Source organism: Staurois parvus, unplaced genomic scaffold, assembly GCF_062004578.1.
Source record: "Staurois parvus isolate SC_StPar_1 unplaced genomic scaffold, SC_StPar_1.0 ptg000059l, whole genome shotgun sequence".
Lineage (NCBI taxonomy): Eukaryota > Metazoa > Chordata > Amphibia > Anura > Ranidae > Staurois > Staurois parvus.
The window spans coordinates 5398534-5426496 of NW_028317855.1; the positions used below are offsets into that span (position 1 = coordinate 5398534).

Consider the following 27963-nt stretch of genomic DNA (forward strand, 5'->3'; position numbering starts at 1 on the left):
ATCACTGAAATCTGTACGAACAGGAGTCTAGTAAACATTCCGGATATGATAAAACTTGAAACACGAAATCATAAATTATAATTTAATAAATAATCATAAAAAATAATAATATAATAATAATAAATTTAATTCAATAATATAATCAAACCAAAAACACTGAAATTTGAAATACAGAGGCAAATTCGCACATCGCTGAGAAAAGTCGCAAAATCGTTTTCAGTGTCTGATGACGAATTTCCCCACAAATCATTATCACTCAATTCTGCAAGTGGTTCTGATTTACTATCGCTGTTCTAAAACCGCTTTTGACGTAAAGGGACGCTTTTTGGACACCATGGACTTTTCTAAGTTTTCAGGCAGAAAGAACAATCAAAATGCAGGCAGGGCACAGGACAAAGCAGTAGGGACAAAATATATGTGAAATGCATTGAAACAGCAATGACAGCAAAAATGACATTTTTTAAAAAATTTCAAATTTCCCTGCCGGTTCCGGCGCCCGTACGTCCCGACGTCACAGGGACCGGAACACGGAAGCCGGATGCCGGCATCGGCTGGAGGAGATGGCCGGGGAAGCTGCAGGGGACACATCACGGGAGCGAAGGACAAGGTAAGTGCTGCAAGGACCCCCTGAGCAACGCCGCATGGTAAGCCCCGAGTGTAGCTCGGGGTTACCGCTTTTGGTACACAAATTTTACCCCGAGCTACACTCGGGAATACCGCTAAGGAGGTTAAAGGATCATGTTAGGTTAATATTCTATCCCACACTGCACAGGGGAAAAAGTGTAAATGTACAGCCCATGGAACTTTCTCTGTTAAGAGTAACATGCACCAATATCTGTAAATAGCCTGGTGTGGCCAAATTCATATGGAAATCTCCTATCCTCTGTCGGTTGCTCCAGGTTGAAGAGCTCTGCTTCCCTGAACATTTGGATAGGAGAGGTTGGTTGCTGGGAACAGGAGGGGCATGTGCATCCAAGGGCACAGCGGGGGGGGGGGGGGGGCTTACTATCCTAGGTCATATATACATACTGGGAGTGTGCACATAGGGGTGACTCCATCGGACACAGTAAGAAGGAGTAGTTTCTGAAGCAGTGGACAGTAGAACCAGAGCTGAGGGAATGACCAGAATCAGGTGGAAAGAAGAATAAGTATACATCAGGATGCTTCACACAAGCTACGTCTTTACACTAGCATTATTGAAAAAATAATCCTTGATGTCAGTTTAAGATCTGTGGTTCTCTTGAAGTAGCTTTTAACACCAATACTCTATCTGGAGTGTTTTTTAACTTGTTTAAGTGTAACTGCATTTATTTTCGCTGATACAAATATTTAGATGGCTACTACATTAATGCTTTACTTCACAATGATGAGATGTAAATCTCTGTCAAATTGTTTGTTTTAGAATTCTCAGAGAAAAAGACACACCAAGGATTACGAGCGGAATTACCAGAAGATGAGATGCAGTTGGATGTTTGGTGTGTCAAAAAGGCATTTCAAAGCGACCTGTTAAAAACTATGATCGAAGGAATCAAGCTTTCATTGGTATGTGGCTTGATTTTGCTTACTGTAGTTGGTACATTAACTTACTGGTTTATCGTAATTGTATTCAAATTGACAGCATGGTAAAAAATCATTTTTTCTAAATAGTTCCCATATACTCTAGATTCAAATGATCACTCTACGTAAATATGGTAATTCAGTTGTACGAGGAGTGTTTTAATCTCGTAGTTGATTTATTTTTTGTTAATGTAACATTTAGGGGATTACAGATAAGCTGTTGGAACTCATACTAACACAACTAAAATCTGGTCAAACAGTATGGTTGTCTTGCCACCTGCTAACACACTGGCAAGCAGAAAACTTGAAAGGCAGCCCCCGTATAACCCGTTCTCTATCCAGCATGCCTTAGTTTTTTCTAGTGTCCTAGAAGATTGGGGCACATTTTTCTAGCTCTGCCTAAAATAGTCTAACTCTTTTTACTAGCCTTTTACCTTCATGGTATTTTTTCTTGACTTCAATCAAGATTCCTTGCTGCTCTGTTGCTTGAGCTGTTTTTTTCCATAGCAGCTATCCAGATCGACAGCTTCTCAGCATTAGCTTTGGAGGCTGTACCAAGAGTTTGATGGATTGAACAAGCTGGTTTATCATGGAATGACCTTCAGACACTGGGCTCTGCAATGTAGTGCTCTCCATACCTTTGTATACTGCTTTACTTAGCTGTAGGCTGCTTTTCAGATCCTGTAAAAGGGCAGAGGGACATCACCCTTCTCCTTCATCCACTTAAGCAGTAGCTGCCCATGGGCATTTTAAACCTACTCTGCACTCAGGTCATGACGCTTGAATTTCAAGATCATCTAACCCCTCAGTTCAGCCTTCTGCAGATACATCCCCACTTCAACAAGTGGAATGAGTTTGTTTATCTAGATAGGTCCTTGGGCAGTTTACCATCTCGGTATTTAGGGGCTCAGGTCATCCTCCATGGCAGTCATGCTAAACCTTTGTGTTTGTCATCTTCTTCAGCTACCTTTCATTGCCCTTGTCGTGTTACAGACCTTAACGGTGCCTTCCCAGGCTCTGTCTGGGATCACCACATCCTGGTGCTTCTCGTTTCTTCTCTGGTAAGTGCTTGCCTTTGAGAGTAGAATTCCAAATGTGGACTTACTACAGAATGGATACTACAGAAGTATTTATTCTTGGATACTGCTAAATTATTTGTGGTGCTTTCTAACCCTCAGCCTCACCCCTCCTCTGAAAGACCACCTGAGCCTAAGAGCTGACAAGGACTAGTTCTTATTATTCACCTAACCCAGGTCAGACATTTCCATTTAGTGTCTTCTGGAAACACTTGTCCCAGCCCACAGAGCTGTATCTTATATGCTCCCACATATGGGCCCACAGCACGGGGCCCAGTGCTTTTTTAAGACATCTCAATTCTGGAACACTCATAAGACCATTCCTGAAGAGTTTGTTTTCTAGACTCTTGCAATCAGAACCCTTCTCTGGTCTGGACACCTGCAGGCCTCATCTAGATAAGACTTCTCAGGTGTCTAGTGTTAGTAACCTTGAGTCTCCAATAAGTGTTGCAGTGAACCTTCAGTCTTAACTAGGGAAATCCACCTTCTGTGGTCCTTTTTTCCGTTCTGCCCTTTTCAGGGCTTTTGGGGGTACCCTTCTATGTTTGGAAGCCTGGGCTCAGGGTGAGTCATCCAGAATGTCTCTGTGAACCAAGAAGTCCCAGACAGACTGTAATCCCTTGACAGGGAATGGAATTTATGCCCCCCCCAATCCTGTGGGGGTTCCTTTGACTGCTGTATTTCTACACTTAGAACTTTGATCTGGTTCCCTAGAATGGATAGTTCCGACTTCTTTGGGTGATCATCCGGGAAGTCAATATTCTAGCCTGATCTCCATTGGACATCATATAAGTGCTGCAAAACGTTTACCTTCAAGAAGGTCTAGGGACTCTCTCTGCAACAGGTCAAGTGACTACAGCGGATGACATGGACAGTTTCTTTCTGGATCGCACTGTCACTACTATAGATAAGGCCTTTGGATCTCCTCAACTGAGAGTCTTCACATTGAAGAGTGAAGGTTCAGCATTTGGGTGCCCTATTTTCTGGCTTGGCAGATGTATTCATTGCATATTAGTCCTGCACCTTCCTGGACTGCTAGAAGGCAGAACACACTGGTCCCCTGGTGCAGACATTCCCTATAGGGAATAGTGTAAGAATAGAGAACTTAATAGGACCCGATTGCCAGGTGATGGCCGAGTTGCAGTAGTAAGCAGAGTAAGTTCCTTCTCATTCCTTTCCCAAATCAACTTTTTGTGCTTAGTAGTATAAGATTGCTCTTCAGTGGAGGATGTAGTGCTGCTCTGGAGCAGGTTGGATGATTCTTAAAACCATGTGTTTGAGTAAGGCTAGGCAGGTTTGCAGTGTTTGTCAAACTCAGGAACACCTCCAGGTGTTTGCATGGTAGGTGTTTTGCTTTTGATGACTATTTGCACCAGTTTGGGTTGCTGTATACCCTCATTCCTGCCTTGTCTTTATATGGGTTCCATTCTCTTACCTTAACTTCTCCTCCAGACTAACTTTGAAAAGTCATTATCTATGTTGATATATGGTGAGGACCCTCACAGCCATTGTTATCACTGTGAGATTGGTTGACCTAGGCAACCTTGCCTCTTTATGGAACCTTTTTTTCCTAAATTCTAAAGGTTAGGAGTGCTAGACTTGGACCTTTTCCATATCGCTGCCTGGTCTTCTCTTTTTTTCCTTTTTTTCTTTCTTTTTTTTTTCCTTTTTTCTTTCTTTTTTTTTTTTTTTTTTTTGGACCTTAATCTAGTAAATATTTAATGTATACCTCTATTAGTAGTTGGTCTAGTTTTCTTCTGCTCAGGTAGTGTTTTATTAAAGCCTGTTGTTCTTTCAGTTTGAAGCCTCCCCTAAATAAAGTTTACGCCATTCTTGTCTGAAAAAAACAGGTTGAATTTCTGTACCCTCCCCTTAGTCATGTCAGTTTGCCTGTCTTGCAGAGGGCTTTACCTCATCCAGCCTTGGTTTGGACATTGGTCCTTTAGATTTATCTGAAAAGTGGATGATTTGCAATTGTTTTTGGGATGTCTGTGTTGCACACCCTTCAGTATGACTGCTTTTGGACAATCTGAAATTGAGATACTTGCTGTAAAATCAGCTTCGTTGAGTCCATTGAGGGTCTGGCCCCTTTTGTGGTGTTTTTTTTTTTTTTTTTTTTTTTAACTGGTCTTATAACAGTATTCTGCTTGCTCACAAAACATGCTGGGTAGATGAGCAGTTATATGGGAGGAAAATGGGAGCAGACTTACAATGTTTTGTATGACACTGTCCCAACCTCCCATAGGTGACAGTATAACCTAATTATTAATGAATTATTGTGTCTCTTGAAGAGAAAGTTTACAGTAAATACAAATATTGTATTTTTGGGTGCACCGACCCTTAAAATATTAGTGTATACCATATCCTGCAGTGGCAGACCCAGGTAATCTTTGTGCTGTACATTTGTGGTAATTGTTTTTACCTACTACTGGCATAAATGTCTGTAAAAATTTGTTATGTCTAGGCTCCACATTGAATTGGTTTCAAGGTCTATATACCAGAAATTATTACTGAAAAGAGAAGCTTCTTCACACCTTAAATCCATAACATTACTCATCTCTCATTTCTATCAGTTATTATATTTTATTATATAATTATATAACAATTTATGCTTCAGTCTGAACTGTACTGTTGGCAGTACAGTGGCTAAATGGTTAGCACTTCCTACTGGCAGTACAAGAGTCATTGGTTCTAATCCCAACCATGGCACCACCTGCTTGGAGTTTGCATGTTCTCCCTGTGTTTGCATGGGTTTCCTCTGGATACTCCTGTTTCCTCCCACACCCCAAAGACATGCTGGTACGTTAATTGTATCCTGTCTAAATTGGCCCTAGTATGTGTATGCATGAATGTAAGTTAGGGACTTTAGAATGTAAGCCCCTTGAGGGTTAGGTTACAATACATATGTAAAGCACTGCGTAAATTCATGGCGCTATATAAGTACCTGAAATAAAATAAATAATACTGTTGGATTTTAACAGGGTTCAGGTAGAACCAGCTCTCCCAAGAATCCGTGGAAAATAATTCTGTTGCAGTGTAATGATACTTTCCGTGTTCAGCTTGGAAGACTCTTAGTACATCTTTTCTCTCCGTCTCGACCCATCGAAGAACGAAAAGAAGTCCTTGAAATAGTCAATGAACCTAAACATGAAGACATGTTAAAGGAATGCCTATGCCCAGGTTTACAAGTAAGTTCTACTTAAATATATGGAGATATAATCCAGTTATAATTCATAATTATTATTTTATATTATAGGCAGCACATTTCATTTTACTTCCGGTCAGGACAAAAAGTTAGGGGAAATCTTAGTAGAGTGAGGAAACTGTAATACCCACCTGAAATGTCCCATCAGGAAGCTGCCCACTGTACATCTCCAAGTGGGGAATGCCTTGGACACTTAAAACTTCAGTATGCAGTGACAGTTTCATGGTGTGATAGTTCAGGTGGGTTCGGAGCAGGATCTGAACACGCCTGAGCTCATCCCTATTGCTGACAATGTTTTAATAATTGGCTGAATCTCCTTTCCCATAATTTATTGTACAGGGGTTGGAAGGAGAGGGAGCGAGAGAAAATCTTCTACTAGAACAAAAAATAATGGCTGGAGAGCAGTTATGCTTTAAGGATAGTCTGGTCAATTAAAATGCTAAGATATTTTTTATTGTTTTGGATAGACCTGGTCACCAAATGAATTTTATTGTAACTATTTTGTAACATTCAGATGAACGTTTTTAAAGTGTATGTTAAACAACCTGTATATTTTAAAATAGAAATGAATGGTAAAACATTTGTTCTTTTTTATAAGTGATCACATACCCTCTGTTCTCAGCTGCATAGAGAGGCAAGGGTAAAGAAACAGGAGAACACTGGTCTTCCCAGTGAATGGCTGTGTGGGATAGGGGTGTCAGGACAAGTCTGATCATTGGAGGAGAGAAAACTGAGTTTTTATAACTGACCACGCTGTGCTCCCTTGCCTAGTGTGCTCAGTTTTCAGCAGCCAGCTCAACCAGTATCAGAAGCGGCGCCTTGTAACCAAACAGTATCAACTTTCACATATCTGTGGAATATTAGAAGAGGTGCTGTCTATGCTATTGCAGAAGCAGCAGTACCTGCTGCTAGCTGGCCTGTATGCTTGCTCCTGCACTCTGCCTTAGACTGTATTGTGAACCTGGTTACATAGCATCATTGGAAAAAAGGCAGCATCATGAAGATCAACACAGACTGGGATCCAAAACTCCCAGAAGTGCCAGATTCCTGTGAAACATTAGTTCAAGTAAGCTTCATTAAAAAAAACAAACTAGAAGTTAATACTGTTGCTACCAATATTGTTCTACTGCTACAGTACTGTGAAAAAGTATTTTCTTTTCCCTTCCTGTTTTTTTTATTTGCATATTTGTTACACTTAAATGATTCAGGTCATTAAGCAAATTTTAATATTACACAAAGATAACTTGATTAAATACAAAATACAGTTTTTAAATACTGATTTCATATATTACAGGAAAAAAGCTGTCCATACCTGCCTGGCCCTGTGTGAAATAGTAATTGCCCCTAAACCTAACAACTGGTTGTGCCACCATTGGTGGCAACAGCTGCAATCAAGCATTTCCAATAACTGGCAATGAATCTTTCACATCACTATGGAGGAATTTTGGCCCACTCTTTGCAGAATTGTTTTAATTCAGCCACATTGGTGGATTTCCAAGCATGGATGGCATGTTTAAAATCTTGCCACAACATCGCAATTGAATTTAAAATGTTACTAAACCCAGGACCTTGCATTCACTATATCTGGTCTCTCACAGTACACAGAACATGGAAGTGCAATTATTTTAGTAAATATAAACTGCTAAATACCTTTTCTCATCAGTAGTATATAGTAGTCTTGTGACTTTAATCAGTCTCCAGCCAAGCATATGTTAAAGCTTGTAGGAGAAGTTTTCATTCTGAGGATACAGAACCCTTAACCTCTGTCTGGACAGTGCTGATTGGCCCTGTGCTGATCACATGCACCCTCCCAAGAAAAAAAATAAGGCCAGGCAGGTTTGGAAAGCTTTTTCATCATTTAAAAACTGCATTTTTTTATTTACTCATTATCTTTGTGTAATATTAAAATATGTTTGATAATCTGAATCATTTAAGCGTGACAGATGTGCAAAAAAAATAAAAATCCGGAACAGGATAAATACTTTTTCACTTTTGTATATAAGGTTTTGATAAAAAAATTTGGAGGCAGGGTCTATTTAACCTTATTTATTACATTACTTTTGAAACATTTTGGCTTTATTGGCCCCTTTCACACGAGCGGACCGATCAGGTTTGCCTGTCGATTTTTCAAGCGGACCTGATCGGACGTGCCATTGCTCTGTGGAGCGGTGGGTGTAAACTGACATGTGATGAGGCAAATATCCATTAAAGGTAAATTAACCCAGCCCAGCTTTAGGAAGAAATTTTATTGTAAATTCTGCACCAACTATGTAGAAAAAAGGTAATAGGCATACTGTGTATGCAGTGCTTCTGTATAGTAGTTCAATCACACCTCGTTTATAAGCTGACACTGCTGGATTTCTGGGGGCTGCTGGCAAAAGAGTAGCACCTTATGGAAGTGAAGGGCTGCAGTCCCCCTCCTCACTCTATGCCAACTGAGAGAAAGCCTTGGGTCTTTTTTTTCACAGAATACAGATGTTCTGTGATTGGAGGGTGAGAAATCATATGCATCCCAACCCATCCTCTCTCATCCTCCAATCAGAGAACTCCTATAAGTCTAAGCGGGGGGTGTCTCTCTTTCATTGTTGTGGAGGGACTGACCCTTCCATTGAAATCATTGGGTATGAAATAAATGACTACTTTGTAACTCTGCTGATCACATGTGGATGTGTAGGCAAGGGTGTATTAACACAGAATACAGCGGGTAAAAATAGGTATTGAACACATCACCGTTTTTCTCAGTCAATATATTTCTAGATGTGCTATTGACATGAAATTTTCACCACGTCAGTGGATATTCCAGGTAGGCAAATGTAGATAAACTTTAGGAGCAATTGTGATGTTTCACTTTCTTTCTTATAGCAAAAGGCAAAGGCTAAACACATTTAAAATACATCCAACTAAGGGTTGTGCAACAAACAAGCATTCTCACGGCATTCTGAACTGTTCTGTGAGTGGCTTGTGAGGTTTGTGAGATTTCACAGGATGCTCTGGCAGAAGATCAGCTTGTGTGTATTATATATATGACTTTCAGCAATTTATTCACTCATTTCCTCATTTCAGCATGGCCCCAAGTTAGCTCTTTATGTCTTTGAGCTTTTGCACAATCATAAAGACAGTTTAACCAAAGAGGATGAAGCTGCTGGAGTCTTATTGATGAATGCTATAAAGCAAGCTGGTTACAGATGTATCCCTCCAAGTGCGCCACTAAAATCAGACCTTGTGAAAGCTGCTAAGGAGGTATGTTTGTGCATTTTTGTATGTGGTGTGATTTAAATACTATTGTTATTTCTGTCTGTTTACATAAAATAACTGTTGTAATAGGTCCACATTTCTGGGAATCCTATTCTGAGGAAAGCCAGAATAACTCCTTAACAACAAGTGAATACCTGGTTGTTAAAGAGCCGAAACCTGATGGTATCCATAACAACGACCTGTTCACCAAATTTTAACACAATATATATAAAATATGCTATGTGGGTTTTTTTTTGTTTTTCTTTTTATAACACAGCACATTTTACAATCCCTGCATTGTGAAAGCAGCCTCATTGTAGATATAAAGGAGATTGTAAAATCTGATATACAGGGTATAGTCTACTTTATTCCATTGCTGCTGAGTGGTTTAACAGCATGTGTAGGTACTGAAATCAATGTACTGCTAGCAAGATGACTGCCAACAAGAAGCTGAGTCTTGTAATAGTGAGATATAGGATGTCCTTTTAACCTTGGACTTGACCTGTCAGAAGTACTGAGTAGCAGAAGAGGTATTCAGAATTGTACATTGTACCAGGATATTGCTTTGTACACGTATCTTCTTATGCAGACCTTTTTTTCCCCTTGACTTAATGACTGTTAATAGTAAGATTGTTGGCAATTAATTATTTTGACATTAACTGTACTTAAGCAATTTTCAGAAGCTAGCATCCATATATAGAAGGACCCCAGTTTTCTCTAGACAATGGTACTTACACCCCTGTCTAATGATCTCAATTACCTTTGCAAGTCTAATGAATACTCCATGACATGGCAATATACAGCAACAGTGTCAGTAAAAAATACCCTTTGTCATTAAAAGAGAAGTGTGGGAATTAGTTTTTTTAAAGAAAAATCATACTTACCCAGGTGGATGAAGCATCGGTCCCCTGCCAGCTCAAAGGGTGAGAACTGAGCGATCAAATGACCACTGATCTGAGTTCTCACAGCCGCTATGAGCTGTCTGCTCTGTCTCCCCCACCCTGCATTCACTAGAGCGCTGGGCTGTGGAGGGAGCAGCTTAGTCAGGTTCTCAGCGACATGCTGAGAGGCTGAGCAGGTGCCGCTCCAAACTCTGGGCTGGATCCTGACTTTAAAGTTGGGATCTTTCCCCAGCCTGGACCGGCTGAGTGACGTCATTGCTGCAGGTAAACTGTATGGAATGTTCCTGTGTGTAGAGGTTAGAGACTTTGCTTTAGCATGTCTGAGCTGCCTGTCAGATGACTGGCGGAGGAATATTCAGAAAGCAGCAGGGAAGGCAAAAGAAAAAACAGATCAACAGAGTGAATGAAATAGAAACAGATGCATGCAGTGCAATTCCTCAGGTACGTATGTGTCTTTCCAACAAGCAGCGCGTACTGACATCACCAAATAACATTGCAAATTTTGTAAGACTAACGGTCACAGAGAGCCTCTCACACATCAGATATACAGCTATGAGATTAGGTAATACCATTTTTTTCTTTCAGTTGTTCATTGTATCTAGTTAACAGTTTTATCTAGCTCTTGACTACTTCTCTATGGGCATTAACAAGAAGTTTCCATTAGAGCATTTAATGTAGCAACACAAAGACATCTGCAATGCACATTTTCACTAATATTGCATATTTAAGAGAAGTAGGGCCAAAGCTCTTTTGGCCCTACTTTTCGTGGAGGGTGATAGCACAGCACTTTGTTCTGCACTCGTGTGACCCGTTTGCAGGTGACAGCACGCACAAACCTGGTGTCAACTGATGTCATAGAGCCGATCCAGACTCTGAGTCAAGTGCTCCTGCCCCATCCAGAGCCCGGTGCTCCAGTGAGCGCTGGAGGGGCAGAGTAATGCTGCTCAGTAAAGACTGAGAACTGTGTGATCAACAGTCTTTGATTGCTCAGGTCTTGGTCTTAGAAGTGGCAGGGGACAGATGCAGGACCAGACCAATGCTGCATCTACCTTGGGTGAGTATAGATTTTTTTTTTTCCCCCTGAACTTCTCTCTTTAACAAAACGTATTGTAGTTTACAACTGTCAAGTTTAATCTAAGTACTCATAATAATTTCCTTTCCATAAAAGAAAACCAAAATAGTAAAACATTTTTACAATTTTTTTTATCTAATATTTAATGGGTTGAAGAGATCAGCTGGTCAAGTGGTTCTTACACCTTTAGGGTTCTGATATATATTTATGTACAGTATATATCCACATGTTTCACATTACATGTATTTTGTTCTCAAGGGGGTACAAACCTACAATGTCCTATGTATAAAAATGCAGCAAATCTGTAGGCCCATGAAAAACAATCTGCAGCATTCTTCTCGTTTATTAAAGAATACAGTGATCATTATTTAGAGACAATTGGATTATGCACACATCTGCAGGAGGAATCGAACACTGGCAAACAAAAAGCTGTTGGCCAGCCTGGTATAACGCTTCCCACGCCCATCACACCTCGGGTTTTTGTTAATGTCCTAGAAAGTTAGGAGTCTCTTCTCTACTGAGAAAAGTTTAACTATTTTTTGTTTTTTCTTAAGATCCTTTTTTATTTCAACCAAGACTTCATCTGCATGCTGATGAGCTCAACTATTTTTTCAGCTATCCTGATCATTGTTTCCTCAGCAGTTGCTTTGAAGGCTGTACTCAGACCCTGCTGGACGAAAGTTTGTTAAGCTAGCCTGTGAAACGTGATCTTTGGGCACTGGGCTCTGCACTTGGAATGTTCCAGTCCCGTGTCTAATGTGCTAGCTGCAGAATGATCTCCAGGTCCAGACCTGTGGCACAGCTTCTGGTCTGATCCAGTCTCTGAAGTCCTACTTTGTGAATATGCCATTGTGGGTTAAACTGGAATGTGTCCTTCGGGCTCTATTATTTTTTTTTTTACTAGTCTCCTATGTACTGTCAGCTGCCGAGTGCTCTCCAGGCCTCAGACTTTGGTAAGTCTTTGTGGACTTGTTTACCATGTATCTGAGCATTGGTAATGTTTAGAGATGAGCGAAGTATTCAAAAATTCGATTCGACTGATTCGGCGAATTCGTAGAAAAATTTCGATTCGAGTCGAATATATTCGCTGTGAATTTAACTTAAAAAAGGGTGTTTCTAGGCTTCAGAGAGACTTAATATTAGTGCTGAACACTGTACCTTTAATTTAAATGCCCTTGGAGTCTGCTGGGGAAGAGAAATAATACTGTCAGGCAGTATGACATGCAGATGAGTGCCGTCGATCTTAGAATCACCGCACACTTCACTCATTTGGCCAGTCACGGGGCCAAAACCAGAGTGTGGAGCCACAGTGTGGCGGTGGAGGCAGCAGCAATGGGAGGCCATGCAGCACCCTATGACAAAAATGGAAACCACCAGCAGTGTGAGGAGACCTGAAAGTGGCACATGGCAGAGTGTGGCGATAGAGACAGCAGCAATGGGAGGCCGTACAGGGACCCATGACACACTCTGGACCTGGCAGCAGCATGAGGAGTCGGTAGGGGGGCCCATGGCAGATTACAGGCCTGGCAGCAGCAATGGGAGGCCGTACAGGGACCCATGACACAATCTGGACCTGGCAGCAGCATGGGGAGGCGGTACAGGGGCCCATGACAGATTACGGGCCTGGCAGCAGCATTTGGAGTCGGTACGGGGGCCCATGACACACTCTGGACCTGGCAGCAGCATGAGGAGGCGGTACAGGGGCGCATGACAGATTACAAGCCTGGCAGCAGCAACTTGGACAGGAGGACGTTCAGTTTCTGCACCGTCTGGTGCGTGCTCGCAAACTGTTGTCTCTTGGAAACGGATTCCAAGAAAGACTGCTGACGGAATCCGTGAAGAGGAGTAGCAGGAGAAGGAGCATCTGAACGAGCGGAATATGCCAACAAGCGACAACAGGGGCCCATGACAGATTACGGGCCTGGCAGCAGCATGAGGAGTCGGTACGGGGGCCCATGGCAGATTAGGGGCCTGGCAGCAGCTATGGGAGGCCCGTAATCTGCCAGCACCCTATGACAAAAAATGGAACCCACCAGCAGTGTGAGGAGACCTGAAAGTGGCACATGGCAGAGTGTGGCGATGGAGACAGCAGCAATGGGAGGCCGTACAGGGACCCATGACACACTCTGGACCTGGCAGCAGCATGAGGAGGCGGTATAGGGGCCCATGGCAGATTAGGGGCCTGGCAGCAGCTATGGGAGGCCCGTAATCTGCCAGCACCCTATGACAAAAAATGGAATACACCAGCAGTGTGAGGAGACCTGAAAGTGGCACATGGCAGAGTGTGGCGATGGAGACAGCAGCAATGGGAGGCCGTACAGGGACCCATGAGAGACTCTGGACTTGGCAGCAGCATGAGGAGGCGGTATAGGGGCCCATGGCAGATTAGGGACCTGGCAGCAGCTATGGGAGGCCCGTAATCTGCCAGCACCCTATGACAAAAAATGGAACACACCAGCAGTGTGAGGAGACCTGAAGGTGGCACATGTTTGGGGCATGATTCATGGCGGATTTAGTCAGTTGTGTCAGGAACTGGTGGTTTGAAATCCAGACTAATCCACGCCTGATTCATTTTCACAAACGTCAGTCTCTCCACACTTTGGGTGGACAGTCGTGTCCTCCGCGGAGTTGCAATACCTCCTGCCGCACTAAACACGCGCTCCGATGCCACGCTACTGGCCGGGCATGACAGCCTTTCAAGGGCATATTCAGCTAGTTGGGGCCAAAGGTCAAGTTTCGTTGCCCAGTAGTCAAGGGGATTGTCTACCTCGGTTGGCAGGGTGCTGTCCAAGTAGGCCTAAGCCTGTTGTTTGAGGTCCTGCTCCAGGTCCACCTGATGCTGCTGCTGCTGCGGCTGGTTAGTAGTTTCCTCACTGCGCTGGTGAAGAAAGCTACTCATCATCGACTGCAGACTGAGGCAGCCGCTGCTGGTGGAGCTGCCACTGCTCCTACCACCCCACCCCTCCCCTGCTGCCATGGCAGCGGAACGCGAGCGCACAGGGCCCACAGTGTCTGAGGATGGACGTTGGCGCAGACAGGCAGAGACCAGCTGACTACATAGGTGGTTTTTATAGTACGTTATTTTGGCCTCCCTCTCAGCAGGTGTGAAAAAGGCCACCATTTTGGAACGGTAGCGAGGGTCCAACAAGGTGGACAGCCAAAAGTCATCCCTCTGTCTGATGGTTATTATTCGGCTGCCGCTACGCAAGCAACCGAGCATGCTATGGGCCATTTGTGCCAAGGAATGCGAGGGACTCCCTGCCTCCATCTCCACAGCATACTGCCACGGTGTGTCTGGGTCCTCTGTCTCCTCCTCCTCCTCCTCTACCAGATGCTCCTGCTCCTCCACTCCTGTCCGCTGAGTGGAAAAACCACCCATTTCACTCAATAATTCCTGAGCACCAATGTCCTCCTCTACCTCCTCCTCTTCTTCCTGTCCTGCCCCCACAGGGGTCATGTGGCGTTGAGATCTGTGCGCCACGTCTACCGCACCCTGACCAGCCATTGTTAACAGCATTTGTTCCAGGACGTGCAACAGAGGAATGACGTCGTTCATCCCATAGTCCTGCCGACTCACGAATAGCGTGGCCTCCTCAAAGGGCCTGAGCAAGCGCAGGTGTCACGCATGAGCTGCCAATGGCTGACATCTAAGTTACACAGGGAATACCTTTATCCGCTTTTAACATCAGGAAATCTGTGATGGCCTTTTGCTGTTCGTAAAGGCGGTCTAACATATGTAGGGTTGAATTCCACCTTGTTGCAACGTCACAGCATGAGGAGTCGGTATAGGGGCCCATGGCAGATTAGGGGCCTGGCAGCAGCTATGGGAGGCCCGTAATCTGCCAGCACCCTATGTCAAAAAATTATACACACCAGCAGTGTGTGAGGAGACCTGAAAGTGGCACATGGCAGAGTGTGGCGATGGAGACAGCAGCAATGGGAGGCCGTACAGGGACCCATGACAGACTCTGGACCTGGCAGCAGCATGAGGAGGCGGTATATAGGGGCCTATGGCAGATTAGGGGCCTGGCAGCAGCTATAGGAGGCCCATAATCTGCCAGCACCCTATGTCAAAAAAATTCTACACACCAGCAGTGTGAGGAGACCTGAAAGTGGCACATGGCATGAGAGACTCTGGACCTGGCAGCAGCATGAGGAAGCGGTATATAGGGGCCTATGGCAGATTAGGGGCCTGGCAGCAGCTATAGGAGGCCCATAATCTGCCAGCACCCTATGTCAAAAAATTCAACACACCAGCAGTGTGAGGAGACCTGAAAGTGGCACATGGCAGAGTGTGGCGATGGAGACAGCAGCAATGGGAGGCCGTACAGGGACCCATGACAGACTCTGGACCTGGCAGCAGCATGAGGAGGCGGTATATAGGGGCCTATGGCAGATTAGGGGCCTGGCAGCAGCTATGGGAGGCCCTTAATCTGCCAGCACCCTATGTCAAAAAATTCTACACACCAGCAGTGTGAGGAGACCTGAAAGTGGCACATGGCATGAGAGACTCTGGACCTGGCAGCAGCATGAGGAAGCGGTATATAGGGGCCTATGGCAGATTAGGGGCCTGGCAGCAGCAATGGGAGGCCCATAATCTGCCAGCACCCTATGTCAAAAAATTCTACACACCAGCAGTGTGTGAGGAGACCTGAAAGTGGCACATGGCAGAGTGTGGCGATGGAGACAGCAGCAATGGGAGGCCGTACAGGGACCCATGACAGACTCTGGACCTGGCAGCAGCATGAGGAGGCGGTATATAGGGGCCCATGGCAGCTTAGGGGCCTGGCAGCAGCTATGGGAGGCCCTTAATCTGCCAGCACCCTATGTCAAAAAATTCTACACACCAGCAGTGTGTGAGGAGACCTGAAAGTGGCACATGGCAGAGTGTGGCGATGGAGACAGCAGCAATGGGAGGCCGTACAGGGACCCATGACAGACTCTGGACCTGGCAGCAGCATGAGGAGGCGGTATATAGGGGCCCATGGCAGATTAGGGGCCTGGCAGCAGCTATGGGAGGCCCTTAATCTGCCAGCACCCTATGTCAAAAAAATTCTACACACCAGCAGTGTGAGGAGACCTGAAAGTGGCACATGGCATGAGAGACTCTGGACCTGGCAGCAGCATGAGGAAGCGGTATATAGGGGCCTATGGCAGATTAGGGGCCTGGCAGCAGCTATAGGAGGCCCATAATCTGCCAGCACCCTATGTAAAAAAATTCAACACACCAGCAGTGTGAGGAGACCTGAAAGTGGCACATGGCATGAGACACTGTGGACCTGGCAGCAGCATGAGGAGGCGGTATATAGGGGCCCATGGCAGATTAGGGGCCTGGCAGCAGCTATGGGAGGCCCATAATCTGCCAGCACCCTATGTCAAAAAATTCAACACACCAGCAGTGTGAGGAGACCTGAAAGTGGCACATGGCAGAGTGTGGCGATGGAGACAGCAGCAATGGGAGGCCGTACAGGGACCCATGACAGACTCTGGACCTGGCAGCAGCATGAGGAGGCGGTATATAGGGGCCCATGGCAGATTAGGGGCCTGGCAGCAGCTATGGGAGGCCCTTAATCTGCCAGCACCCTATGTCAAAAAAATTCTACACACCAGCAGTGTGAGGAGACCTGAAAGTGGCACATGGCATGAGAGACTCTGGACCTGGCAGCAGCATGAGGAAGCGGTATATAGGGGCCTATGGCAGATTAGGGGCCTGGCAGCAGCTATAGGAGGCCCATAATCTGCCAGCACCCTATGTCAAAAAATTCAACACACCAGCAGTGTGAGGAGACCTGAAAGTGGCACATGGCATGAGACACTGTGGACCTGGCAGCAGCATGAGGAGGCGGTATATAGGGGCCCATGGCAGATTAGGGGCCTGGCAGCAGCTATGGGAGGCCCATAATCTGCCAGCACCCTATGACAAAAAATGGAACCCACCAGCAGTGTGAGGAGACCTGAAAGTGGCACATGGCAGAGTGTGGCGATGGAGACAGCAGCAATGGGAGGCCGTACAGGGACCCATGACAGACTCTGGACCTGGCAGCAGCATGAGGAGGCGGTATATAGGGGCCTATGGCAGATTAGGGGCCTGGCAGCAGCTATGGGAGGCCCTTAATCTGCCAGCACCCTATGTCAAAAAAATTCTACACACCAGCAGTGTGAGGAGACCTGAAAGTGGCACATGGCATGAGAGACTCTGGACCTGGCAGCAGCATGAGGAAGCGGTATATAGGGGCCTATGGCAGATTAGGGGCCTGGCAGCAGCTATAGGAGGCCCATAATCTGCCAGCACCCTATGTAAAAAAATTCAACACACCAGCAGTGTGAGGAGACCTGAAAGTGGCACATGGCATGAGACACTGTGGACCTGGCAGCAGCATGAGGAGGCGGTATATAGGGGCCCATGGCAGATTAGGGGCCTGGCAGCAGCTATGGGAGGCCCATAATCTGCCAGCACCCTATGTCAAAAAATTCAACACACCAGCAGTGTGAGGAGACCTGAAAGTGGCACATGGCAGAGTGTGGCGATGGAGACAGCAGCAATGGGAGGCCGTACAGGGACCCATGACAGACTCTGGACCTGGCAGCAGCATGAGGAGGCGGTATATAGGGGCCCATGGCAGATTAGGGGCCTGGCAGCAGCTATGGGAGGCCCTTAATCTGCCAGCACCCTATGTCAAAAAAATTCTACACACCAGCAGTGTGAGGAGACCTGAAAGTGGCACATGGCATGAGAGACTCTGGACCTGGCAGCAGCATGAGGAAGCGGTATATAGGGGCCTATGGCAGATTAGGGGCCTGGCAGCAGCTATAGGAGGCCCATAATCTGCCAGCACCCTATGTCAAAAAATTCAACACACCAGCAGTGTGAGGAGACCTGAAAGTGGCACATGGCATGAGACACTGTGGACCTGGCAGCAGCATGAGGAGGCGGTATATAGGGGCCCATGGCAGATTAGGGGCCTGGCAGCAGCTATGGGAGGCCCATAATCTGCCAGCACCCTATGACAAAAAATGGAACCCACCAGCAGTGTGAGGAGACCTGAAAGTGGCACATGGCAGAGTGTGGCGATGGAGACAGCAGCAATGGGAGGCCGTACAGGGACCCATGACAGACTCTGGACCTGGCAGCAGCATGAGGAGGCGGTATATAGGGGCCTATGGCAGATTAGGGGCCTGGCAGCAGCTATGGGAGGCCCTTAATCTGCCAGCACCCTATGTCAAAAAAATTCTACACACCAGCAGTGTGAGGAGACCTGAAAGTGGCACATGGCATGAGAGACTCTGGACCTGGCAGCAGCATGAGGAAGCGGTATATAGGGGCCTATGGCAGATTAGGGGCCTGGCAGCAGCTATAGGAGGCCCATAATCTGCCAGCACCCTATGTCAAAAAAATTCTACACACCAGCAGTGTGAGGAGACCTGAAAGTGGCACATGGCATGAGAGACTCTGGACCTGGCAGCAGCATGAGGAAGCGGTATATAGGGGCCTATGGCAGATTAGGGGCCTGGCAGCAGCTATAGGAGGCCCATAATCTGCCAGCACCCTATGTCAAAAAATTCAACACACCAGCAGTGTGAGGAGACCTGAAAGTGGCACATGGCAGAGTGTGGCGATGGAGACAGCAGCAATGGGAGGCCGTACAGGGACCCATGACAGACTCTGGACCTGGCAGCAGCATGAGGAGGCGGTATATAGGGGCCCATGGCAGATTAGGGGCCTGGCAGCAGCTATGGGAGGCCCTTAATCTGCCAGCACCCTATGTCAAAAAATTCTACACACCAGCAGTGTGTGAGGAGACCTGAAAGTGGCACATGGCAGAGTGTGGCGATGGAGACAGCAGCAATGGGAGGCCGTACAGGGACCCATGACAGACTCTGGACCTGGCAGCAGCATGAGGAGGCGGTATATAGGGGCCCATGGCAGATTAGGGGCCTGGCAGCAGCTATGGGAGGCCCTTAATCTGCCAGCACCCTATGTCAAAAAAATTCTACACACCAGCAGTGTGAGGAGACCTGAAAGTGGCACATGGCATGAGAGACTCTGGACCTGGCAGCAGCATGAGGAAGCGGTATATAGGGGCCTATGGCAGATTAGGGGCCTGGCAGCAGCTATAGGAGGCCCATAATCTGCCAGCACCCTATGTCAAAAAATTCAACACACCAGCAGTGTGAGGAGACCTGAAAGTGGCACATGGCAGAGTGTGGCGATGGAGACAGCAGCAATGGGAGGCCGTACAGGGACCCATGACAGACTCTGGACCTGGCAGCAGCATGAGGAGGCGGTATATAGGGGCCTATGGCAGATTAGGGGCCTGGCAGCAGCTATGGGAGGCCCTTAATCTGCCAGCACCCTATGTCAAAAAAATTCTACACACCAGCAGTGTGAGGAGACCTGAAAGTGGCACATGGCATGAGAGACTCTGGACCTGGCAGCAGCATGAGGAAGCGGTATATAGGGGCCTATGGCAGATTAGGGGCCTGGCAGCAGCTATAGGAGGCCCATAATCTGCCAGCACCCTATGTCAAAAAAATTCTACACACCAGCAGTGTGAGGAGACCTGAAAGTGGCACATGGCATGAGAGACTCTGGACCTGGCAGCAGCATGAGGAAGCGGTATATAGGGGCCTATGGCAGATTAGGGGCCTGGCAGCAGCAATGGGAGGCCCATAATCTGCCAGCACCCTATGTCAAAAAATTCTACACACCAGCAGTGGGTGAGGAGACCTGAAAGTGGCACATGGCAGAGTGTGGCGATGGAGACAGCAGCAATGGGAGGCCGTACAGGGACCCATGACAGACTCTGGACCTGGCAGCAGCATGAGGAAGCGGTATATAGGGGCCTATGGCAGATTAGGGGCCTGGCAGCAGCTATAGGAGGCCCATAATCTGCCAGCACCCTATGTAAAAAAATTCAACACACCAGCAGTGTGAGGAGACCTGAAAGTGGCACATGGCATGAGACACTGTGGACCTGGCAGCAGCATGAGGAGGCGGTATATAGGGGCCCATGGCAGATTAGGGGCCTGGCAGCAGCTATGGGAGGCCCATAATCTGCCAGCACCCTATGTCAAAAAATTCAACACACCAGCAGTGTGAGGAGACCTGAAAGTGGCACATGGCAGAGTGTGGCGATGGAGACAGCAGCAATGGGAGGCCGTACAGGGACCCATGACAGACTCTGGACCTGGCAGCAGCATGAGGAGGCGGTATATAGGGGCCTATGGCAGATTAGGGGCCTGGCAGCAGCTATGGGAGGCCCGTAATCTGCCAGCACCCTATGTCAAAAAATTCTACACACCAGCAGTGTGTGAGGAGACCTGAAAGTGGCACATGGCAGAGTGTGGCGATGGAGACAGCAGCAATGGGAGGCCGTACAGGGACCCATGACAGACTCTGGACCTGGCAGCAGCATGAGGAGGCGGTATATAGGGGCCCATGGCAGATTAGGGGCCTGGCAGCAGCTATGGGAGGCCCTTAATCTGCCAGCACCCTATGTCAAAAAAATTCTACACACCAGCAGTGTGAGGAGACCTGAAAGTGGCACATGGCATGAGAGACTCTGGACCTGGCAGCAGCATGAGGAAGCGGTATATAGGGGCCTATGGCAGATTAGGGGCCTGGCAGCAGCTATAGGAGGCCCATAATCTGCCAGCACCCTATGTCAAAAAATTCAACACACCAGCAGTGTGAGGAGACCTGAAAGTGGCACATGGCATGAGAGACTCTGGACCTGGCAGCAGCATGAGGAAGCGGTATATAGGGGCCTATGGCAGATTAGGGGCCTGGCAGCAGCTATAGGAGGCCCATAATCTGCCAGCACCCTATGTCAAAAAATTCTACACACCAGCAGTGTGTGAGGAGACCTGAAAGTGGCACATGGCAGAGTGTGGCGATGGAGACAGCAGCAATGGGAGGCCGTACAGGGACCCATGACAGACTCTGGACCTGGCAGCAGCATGAGGAGGCGGTATATAGGGGCCTATTGCAGATTAGGGGCCTGGCAGCAGCTATGGGAGGCCCTTAATCTGCCAGCACCCTATGTCAAAAAATTCTACACACCAGCAGTGTGTGAGGAGACCTGAAAGTGGCACATGGCAGAGTGTGGCGATGGAGACAGCAGCAATGGGAGGCCGTACAGGGACCCATGACAGACTCTGGACCTGGCAGCAGCATGAGGAGGCGGTATATAGGGGCCCATGGCAGATTAGGGGCCTGGCAGCAGCTATGGGAGGCCCTTAATCTGCCAGCACCCTATGTCAAAAAATTCTACACACCAGCAGTGTGTGAGGAGACCTGAAAGTGGCACATGGCAGAGTGTGGCGATGGAGACAGCAGCAATGGGAGGCCGTACAGGGACCCATGACAGACTCTGGACCTGGCAGCAGCATGAGGAGGCGGTATATAGGGGCCCATGGCAGATTAGGGGCCTGGCAGCAGCTATGGGAGGCCCTTAATCTGCCAGCACCCTATGTCAAAAAAATTCTACACACCAGCAGTGTGAGGAGACCTGAAAGTGGCACATGGCATGAGAGACTCTGGACCTGGCAGCAGCATGAGGAAGCGGTATATAGGGGCCTATGGCAGATTAGGGGCCTGGCAGCAGCAATGGGAGGCCCATAATCTGCCAGCACCCTATGTCAAAAAATTCTACACACCAGCAGTGTGTGAGGAGACCTGAAAGTGGCACATGGCAGAGTGTGGCGATGGAGACAGCAGCAATGGGAGGCCGTACAGGGACCCATGACAGACTCTGGACCTGGCAGCAGCATGAGGAAGCGGTATATAGGGGCCTATGGCAGATTAGGGGCCTGGCAGCAGCTATAGGAGGCCCATAATCTGCCAGCACCCTATGTAAAAAAATTCAACACACCAGCAGTGTGAGGAGACCTGAAAGTGGCACATGGCATGAGACACTGTGGACCTGGCAGCAGCATGAGGAGGCGGTATATAGGGGCCCATGGCAGATTAGGGGCCTGGCAGCAGCTATGGGAGGCCCATAATCTGCCAGCACCCTATGTCAAAAAATTCAACACACCAGCAGTGTGAGGAGACCTGAAAGTGGCACATGGCATGAGAGACTCTGGACCTGGCAGCAGCATGAGGAAGCGGTATATAGGGGCCTATGGCAGATTAGGGGCCTGGCAGCAGCTATAGGAGGCCCATAATCTGCCAGCACCCTATGTCAAAAAATTCTACACACCAGCAGTGTGTGAGGAGACCTCAAAGTGGCACATGTTTGAGGCATGATTCATGGCGGATTTAGTCAGTTGTGTCAGGAACTGGTGGTTTGAAATCCAGACTAATCCACGCCTGATTCATTTTCACAAACGTGAGTCTCTCCACACTTTGGGTGGACAGTCGTGTCCTCCGCGGAGTTACAATACCTCCTGCCGCACTAAACACGCGCTCCGATGCCACGCTACTGGCTGGGCATGACAGCCTTTCAAGGGCAAATTCAGCTAGTTGGGGCCAAAGGTCAAGTTTCGTTGCCCAGTAGTCAAGGGGATTGTCTACCTCGGTTGGCAGGGTGCTGTCCAAGTAGGCCCAAGCCTGTTGTTTGAGGTCCTGCTCCAGGTCCACCTGATGCTGCTGCTGCTGCTGCGGCTGGTTAGTAGTTTCCTCACTGCGCTGGTGAAGAAAGCTACTCATCATCGACTGCAGACTGAGGCAGCTGCTGCTGGTGGAGCTGCCACTGCTCCTACCACCCCACCCCTCCCCTGCTGCCATGGCAGCGGAACGCGAGCGCACAGGGCCCACAGTGTCTGAGGATGGACGTTGGCGCACAAAGGCAGAGACCAACTGACTACATAGGTGGTTTTTATAGTACGTTATTTTGGCCTCCCTCTCAGCAGGTGTGAAAAAGGCCACCATTTTGGAACGGTAGCGAGGGTCCAACAAGGTGGACAGCCAAAAGTCATCCCTCTGTCTGATGGTTATTATTCGGCTGTCGCTACGCAAGCAACCGAGCATGCTATGGGCCATTTGTGCCAAGGAATGCGAGGGACTCCCTGCCTCCATCTCCACAGCATACTGCCACGGTGCGTCTGGGTCCTCTGTCTCCTCCTCCTCCTCCTCTACCAGATGCTCCTGCTCCTCCACTCCTGTCCGCTGAGTGGAAAAACCACCCATTTCACTCAATAATTCCTGAGCACAAATGTCCTCCTCTACCTCCTCCTCTTCTTCCTGTCCTGCCCCCACAGGGGTCATGTGGCGTTGAGATCTGTGCGCCACGTCTACCGCACCCTGACCAGCCATTGTTAACAGCATTTGTTCAAGGACGTGCAACAGAGGAATGACGTCGTTCATCCCATAGTCCTGCCGACTCACGAATAGCGTGGCCTCCTCAAAGGGCCTGAGCAAGCGGCAGGTGTCACGCATGAGCTGCCAATGGCTGACATCGAAGTTACACAGGGGAGTACCTTTATCCGCTTGTAACATCAGGAAATCGGTGATGGCCTTTCGCTGTTCGTAAAGGCGGTCTAACATGTGTAGGGTTGAATTCCACCTTGTTGCAACGTCGCAGATCAGGCGATGCTGTGGAATTCCGTTCTGCCGCTGCAGCTCAAGGAGGGTGTGCTTTGCGGTGTAGGAATGGCTGAAATGCATGCAAAGTTTACGTGACATTTTAAGGATGTCTTGCAGTGGGATGGTGGATTTTAAGAACCGCTTGACAACCAGATTGAACACGTGAGCCATGCATGGCGCATGGCACAACCTTCCTTGACGCAGAGCAGACACCATGTTCTTTCCGTTGTCGGTCAACATGGTTCCGATTTTCAGTTTGCGCGGAGACAGCCATCTGTCGATTTCTCTGTTCATTACACTCAGAAGTTCCTCCCCTGTGTGACTACGTTCGCCAAGGCATACCAGGTGCAGAACAGCGTGACACCGTTGCGCCCTGCACATGTGATATGCCGGTCGGGTAATGGGACTTGGCACGGGGGTGGCGGCTGAGGACACGGCGGAAGAAGAGGTGGTAGAGGCGGACATCTTTGCCGGACCAAGGACGTGCAAACGTGGAGGCAAAAGCGGCGTGACCTGTCCAAGTTGCTGGTGCGGCTGTGACGGCACCACGTTCACCCAGTGGGCCGTAAATGACATGTACTGTCCCTGACCGTAGTTACAGCTCCACACGTCGGCGCTGCCGTGCACTTTGGCAGAGACCGACATGCTCAAAGACTGGCCCACCATGTCTTCTACATGTGAATGCAGGGCTGGCACTGCCTTTTTGGCGAAGAAATGACGGCTTGGCACTCTCCACCGCGGCGCGGCACAAGCCATCATTTCTCTGAAAGGTGCTGAGTCCACCACTTGGAAAGGGAGGGACTGCAGCACCAGCAACTTGGACAGGAGGACGTTCAGCTTTTGCACCGTCGGGTGCGTGCTCGCAAACTGTTGTCTCTTGGAAACGGATTCCAAGAAAGACTGCTGACGGAATCCGTGAAGAGGAATAGCAGGAGAAGGAGCATCTGAACGAGCGGAAGATGCCAACGAGCGACAACTCCCCTCAGCAGAGGTGTTGGAGCCTTGACTGGCTGATGGAGGGCGATTGACGTCGGGTGACGGAGCAAGTAACGGAGCGGGTGATGGAGCGGGGGCTGGGGCGGGCAGAACCGCCGTATCTTTATCACGGTTTTCCCAGGCCACCAAATGGCGACGCTGCATATGCTGCCGCAACGCTGTAGTCCCAACATGGGCCCCCTGGCCACGCTTGACTTTCTGGCCACATAGTCGACATACGGCTACGTTTACTTCCTCGGGCGGCTTGACGAAAAATTGCCACACCGCCGAGTAGGAAACTTTGCCCCCGATACTCCTCACTGGCTGACTGCTGCTTCCTCCGTGCACACCGGCACCACTACTGGCCGTGGTGGTAGGCTGCAGTGGAGCTGGTGCTCTACTCCGTGGACGTTTGGCTCCACTGACACTGCTGCGACCCTGCTGCTGTCTCCTGGGCAACCCACCGACTGTTTTGCTCGCTGCCAAGCTGCCACCCTCTTCTCCTGATGATGCGGAAGAAATTGCCTGATGACGACGAGGCTGCCAAGTGCGATCAACCTCCTCATCATCAAGTAGGGTCTCCGCCTCACTACTAGCCCCCTCGGCTGCGTCTGGGTCAGGAGACAGACCTGTCTCTAGACCGGCTACCGAGCCACTCTCCTCGCCACTACTTCTTCGCCTGGCTGCTGAAAAGGCGGATGTCTCCCCCCGTTCCTGACCGCCCTCTGTTAGCTCTTCCTCACTGTACAGTGGGGCTGAGCCCACAGCATGCGATACTTCGCTTGGTGAGGGAACACCAAAGGACAGGGGCAGGTAGAGGACACGTGATTTCAGTGGGCTTGGTCCCGGGCCATGCCAACTAACGGTTGTGTCTGACGTACCCACCGACCGTTGGCTGTAGGTGTCAGAGGTGACCTGGGAAGAGGAAGACGACCGAGCCAACCAATCGACGACGGCAGGGTTGTCGGTGGAGACACGACCGCTGGATGACACCGGGAGCACTGGCCTCTGGCTGCGAATAGTGCTGCCTCGACCCCTTCCTCTGCTGCCACGTCTGCTCGCTCCTAAAACATTGCCTCCTCTGCCACTCCTCTGCATGTTGTCTGACATACTCTTTAATTAAACGATTATGTGTCCCTGAGTAACAATTCTGTGTCCCTGAGTAACAATTCTGTGTCTGTGCGAGTAACAATTCTGTGGCCCTAAGTAACAGTTCTGTGGCCCTCAGTAACAATTCTGTGTCCCTGATTAACGTTTCTGTGGCCCCAAGTAACAGTTCTGTGGCCCCAAGTAACAGTTCTGTGGCCCTCAGTAACAATTCTGTGTCTGTGCGAGTAACAATTCTGTGTCTGTGCGAGTAACAATTCTATGGCCCTAAGTAAAGTTTCTGTGGCCCTAAGTAACAATTCTCTGGCACTCAGTAACAATTCTGTCTGTCCCTGAGTAACAATTCTCTGGCACTCAGTAACAATTCTGTCTGTCCCTGAGTAAAAATTCTGTGGCCCTAATTAAAGTTTCTGTGGCCCTAAGTAACAATTCTCTGGCACTCAGTAACAATTCTGTCTGTCCCTGAGTAACAATTCTCTGGCACTCGGTAACAATTCTGTCTGTCCCTGAGTAACAATTCTCTGGCACTCAGTAACAATTCTGTCTGTCCCTGAGTAAAAATTCTGTGGCCCTAATTAAAGTTTCTGTGGCCCTAAGTAACAATTCTCTGGCACTCAGTAACAATTCTGTCTGTCCCTGAGTAACAATTCTCTGGCACTCCGTAACAATTCTGTCTGTCCCTGAGTAACAATTCTCTGGCACTCAGTAACAATTCTGTCTGTCCCTGAGTAAAAATTCTGTGGCCCTAAGTAAAGTTTCTGTGGCCCTGAGTAACAATTCTCTGGCACTCCGTAACAATTCTGTCTGTCCCTGAGTAACAATTCTCTGGCACTCCGTAACAATTCTGTCTGTCCCTGAGTAAAAATTCTGTGGCCCTAATTAAAGTTTCTGTGGCCCTAAGTAACAATTCTCTGGCACTCAGTAACAATTCTGTCTGTCCCTGAGTAACAATTCTCTGGCACTCGGTAACAATTCTGTCTGTCCCTGAGTAACAATTCTCTGGCACTCAGTAACAATTCTGTCTGTCCCTGAGTAAAAATTCTGTGGCCCTAATTAAAGTTTCTGTGGCCCTAAGTAACAATTCTCTGGCACTCAGTAACAATTCTGTCTGTCCCTGAGTAACAATTCTCTGGCACTCCGTAACAATTCTGTCTGTCCCTGAGTAACAATTCTCTGGCACTCAGTAACAATTCTGTCTGTCCCTGAGTAAAAATTCTGTGGCCCTAATTAAAGTTTCTGTGGCCCTAAGTAACAATTCTCTGGCACTCAGTAACAATTCTGTCTGTCCCTGAGTAACAATTCTCTGGCACTCAGTAACAATTCTGTCTGTCCCTGAGTAAAAATTCTGTGGCCCTAAGTAAAGTTTCTGGGGCCCTGAGTAACAATTATCTGGCACTCAGTAACAATTCTGTCTGTCCCTGAGTAACAATTCTCTGGCACTCAGTAACAATTCTGTCTGTCCCTGAGTAACAATTCTCTGGCACTCAGAATTTTTACTCAGGGACAGACAGAATTGTTACTGAGTGCCAGAGAATTGTTACTCAGGGACAGACAGAATTGTTACTGAGTGCCAGAGAATTGTTACTCAGGGACAGACAGAATTGTTACTGAGTGCCAGATAATTGTTACTCAGGGCCCCAGAAACTTTACTTAGGGCCACAGAATTTTTACTCAGGGACAGACAGAATTGTTACTGTGGCCCTAAGTAAAGTTTCTGTGGCCCTGAGTAACAATTCTCTGGCACTCCGTAACAATTCTGTCTGTCCCTGAGTAACAATTCTCTGGCACTCAGTAACAATTCTGTCTGTCCCTGAGTAACAATTCTGTGGCCCTAATTAAAGTTTCTGTGGCCCTAAGTAACAATTCTCTGGCACTCAGTAACAATTCTGTCTGTCCCTGAGTAACAATTCTCTGGCACTCGGTAACAATTCTGTCTGTCCCTGAGTAACAATTCTCTGGCACTCAGTAACAATTCTGTCTGTCCCTGAGTAAAAATTCTGTGGCCCTAATTAAAGTTTCTGTGGCCCTAAGTAACAATTCTCTGGCACTCAGTAACAATTCTGTCTGTCCCTGAGTAAAAATTCTGTGGCCCTAATTAAAGTTTCTGTGGCCCTAAGTAACAATTCTCTGGCACTCAGTAACAATTCTGTCTGTCCCTGAGTAACAATTCTCTGGCACTCAGTAACAATTCTGTCTGTCCCTGAGTAAAAATTCTGTGGCCCTAATTAAAGTTTCTGTGGCCCTAAGTAACAATTCTCTGGCACTCAGTAACAATTCTGTCTGTCCCTGAGTAACAATTCTCTGGC

At 47.9% G+C, this 27963-nt stretch overlaps 1 protein-coding gene across 1 annotated transcript in view; it reads left to right on the top strand.

The window, feature by feature from the left end:
* LYST (lysosomal trafficking regulator) overlaps nt 1-27963 on the top strand; it is a 310685-nt gene that overhangs the window by 183277 nt on the left and 99445 nt on the right. Inside the window, exons 29-31 of the mRNA XM_089668582.1 lie at nt 1403-1542; nt 5615-5821; nt 8902-9078. Coding sequence (XP_089524708.1) covers nt 1403-1542; nt 5615-5821; nt 8902-9078 — 524 coding nt within the window. The remainder of the gene's footprint in view (nt 1-1402; nt 1543-5614; nt 5822-8901; nt 9079-27963) is intronic.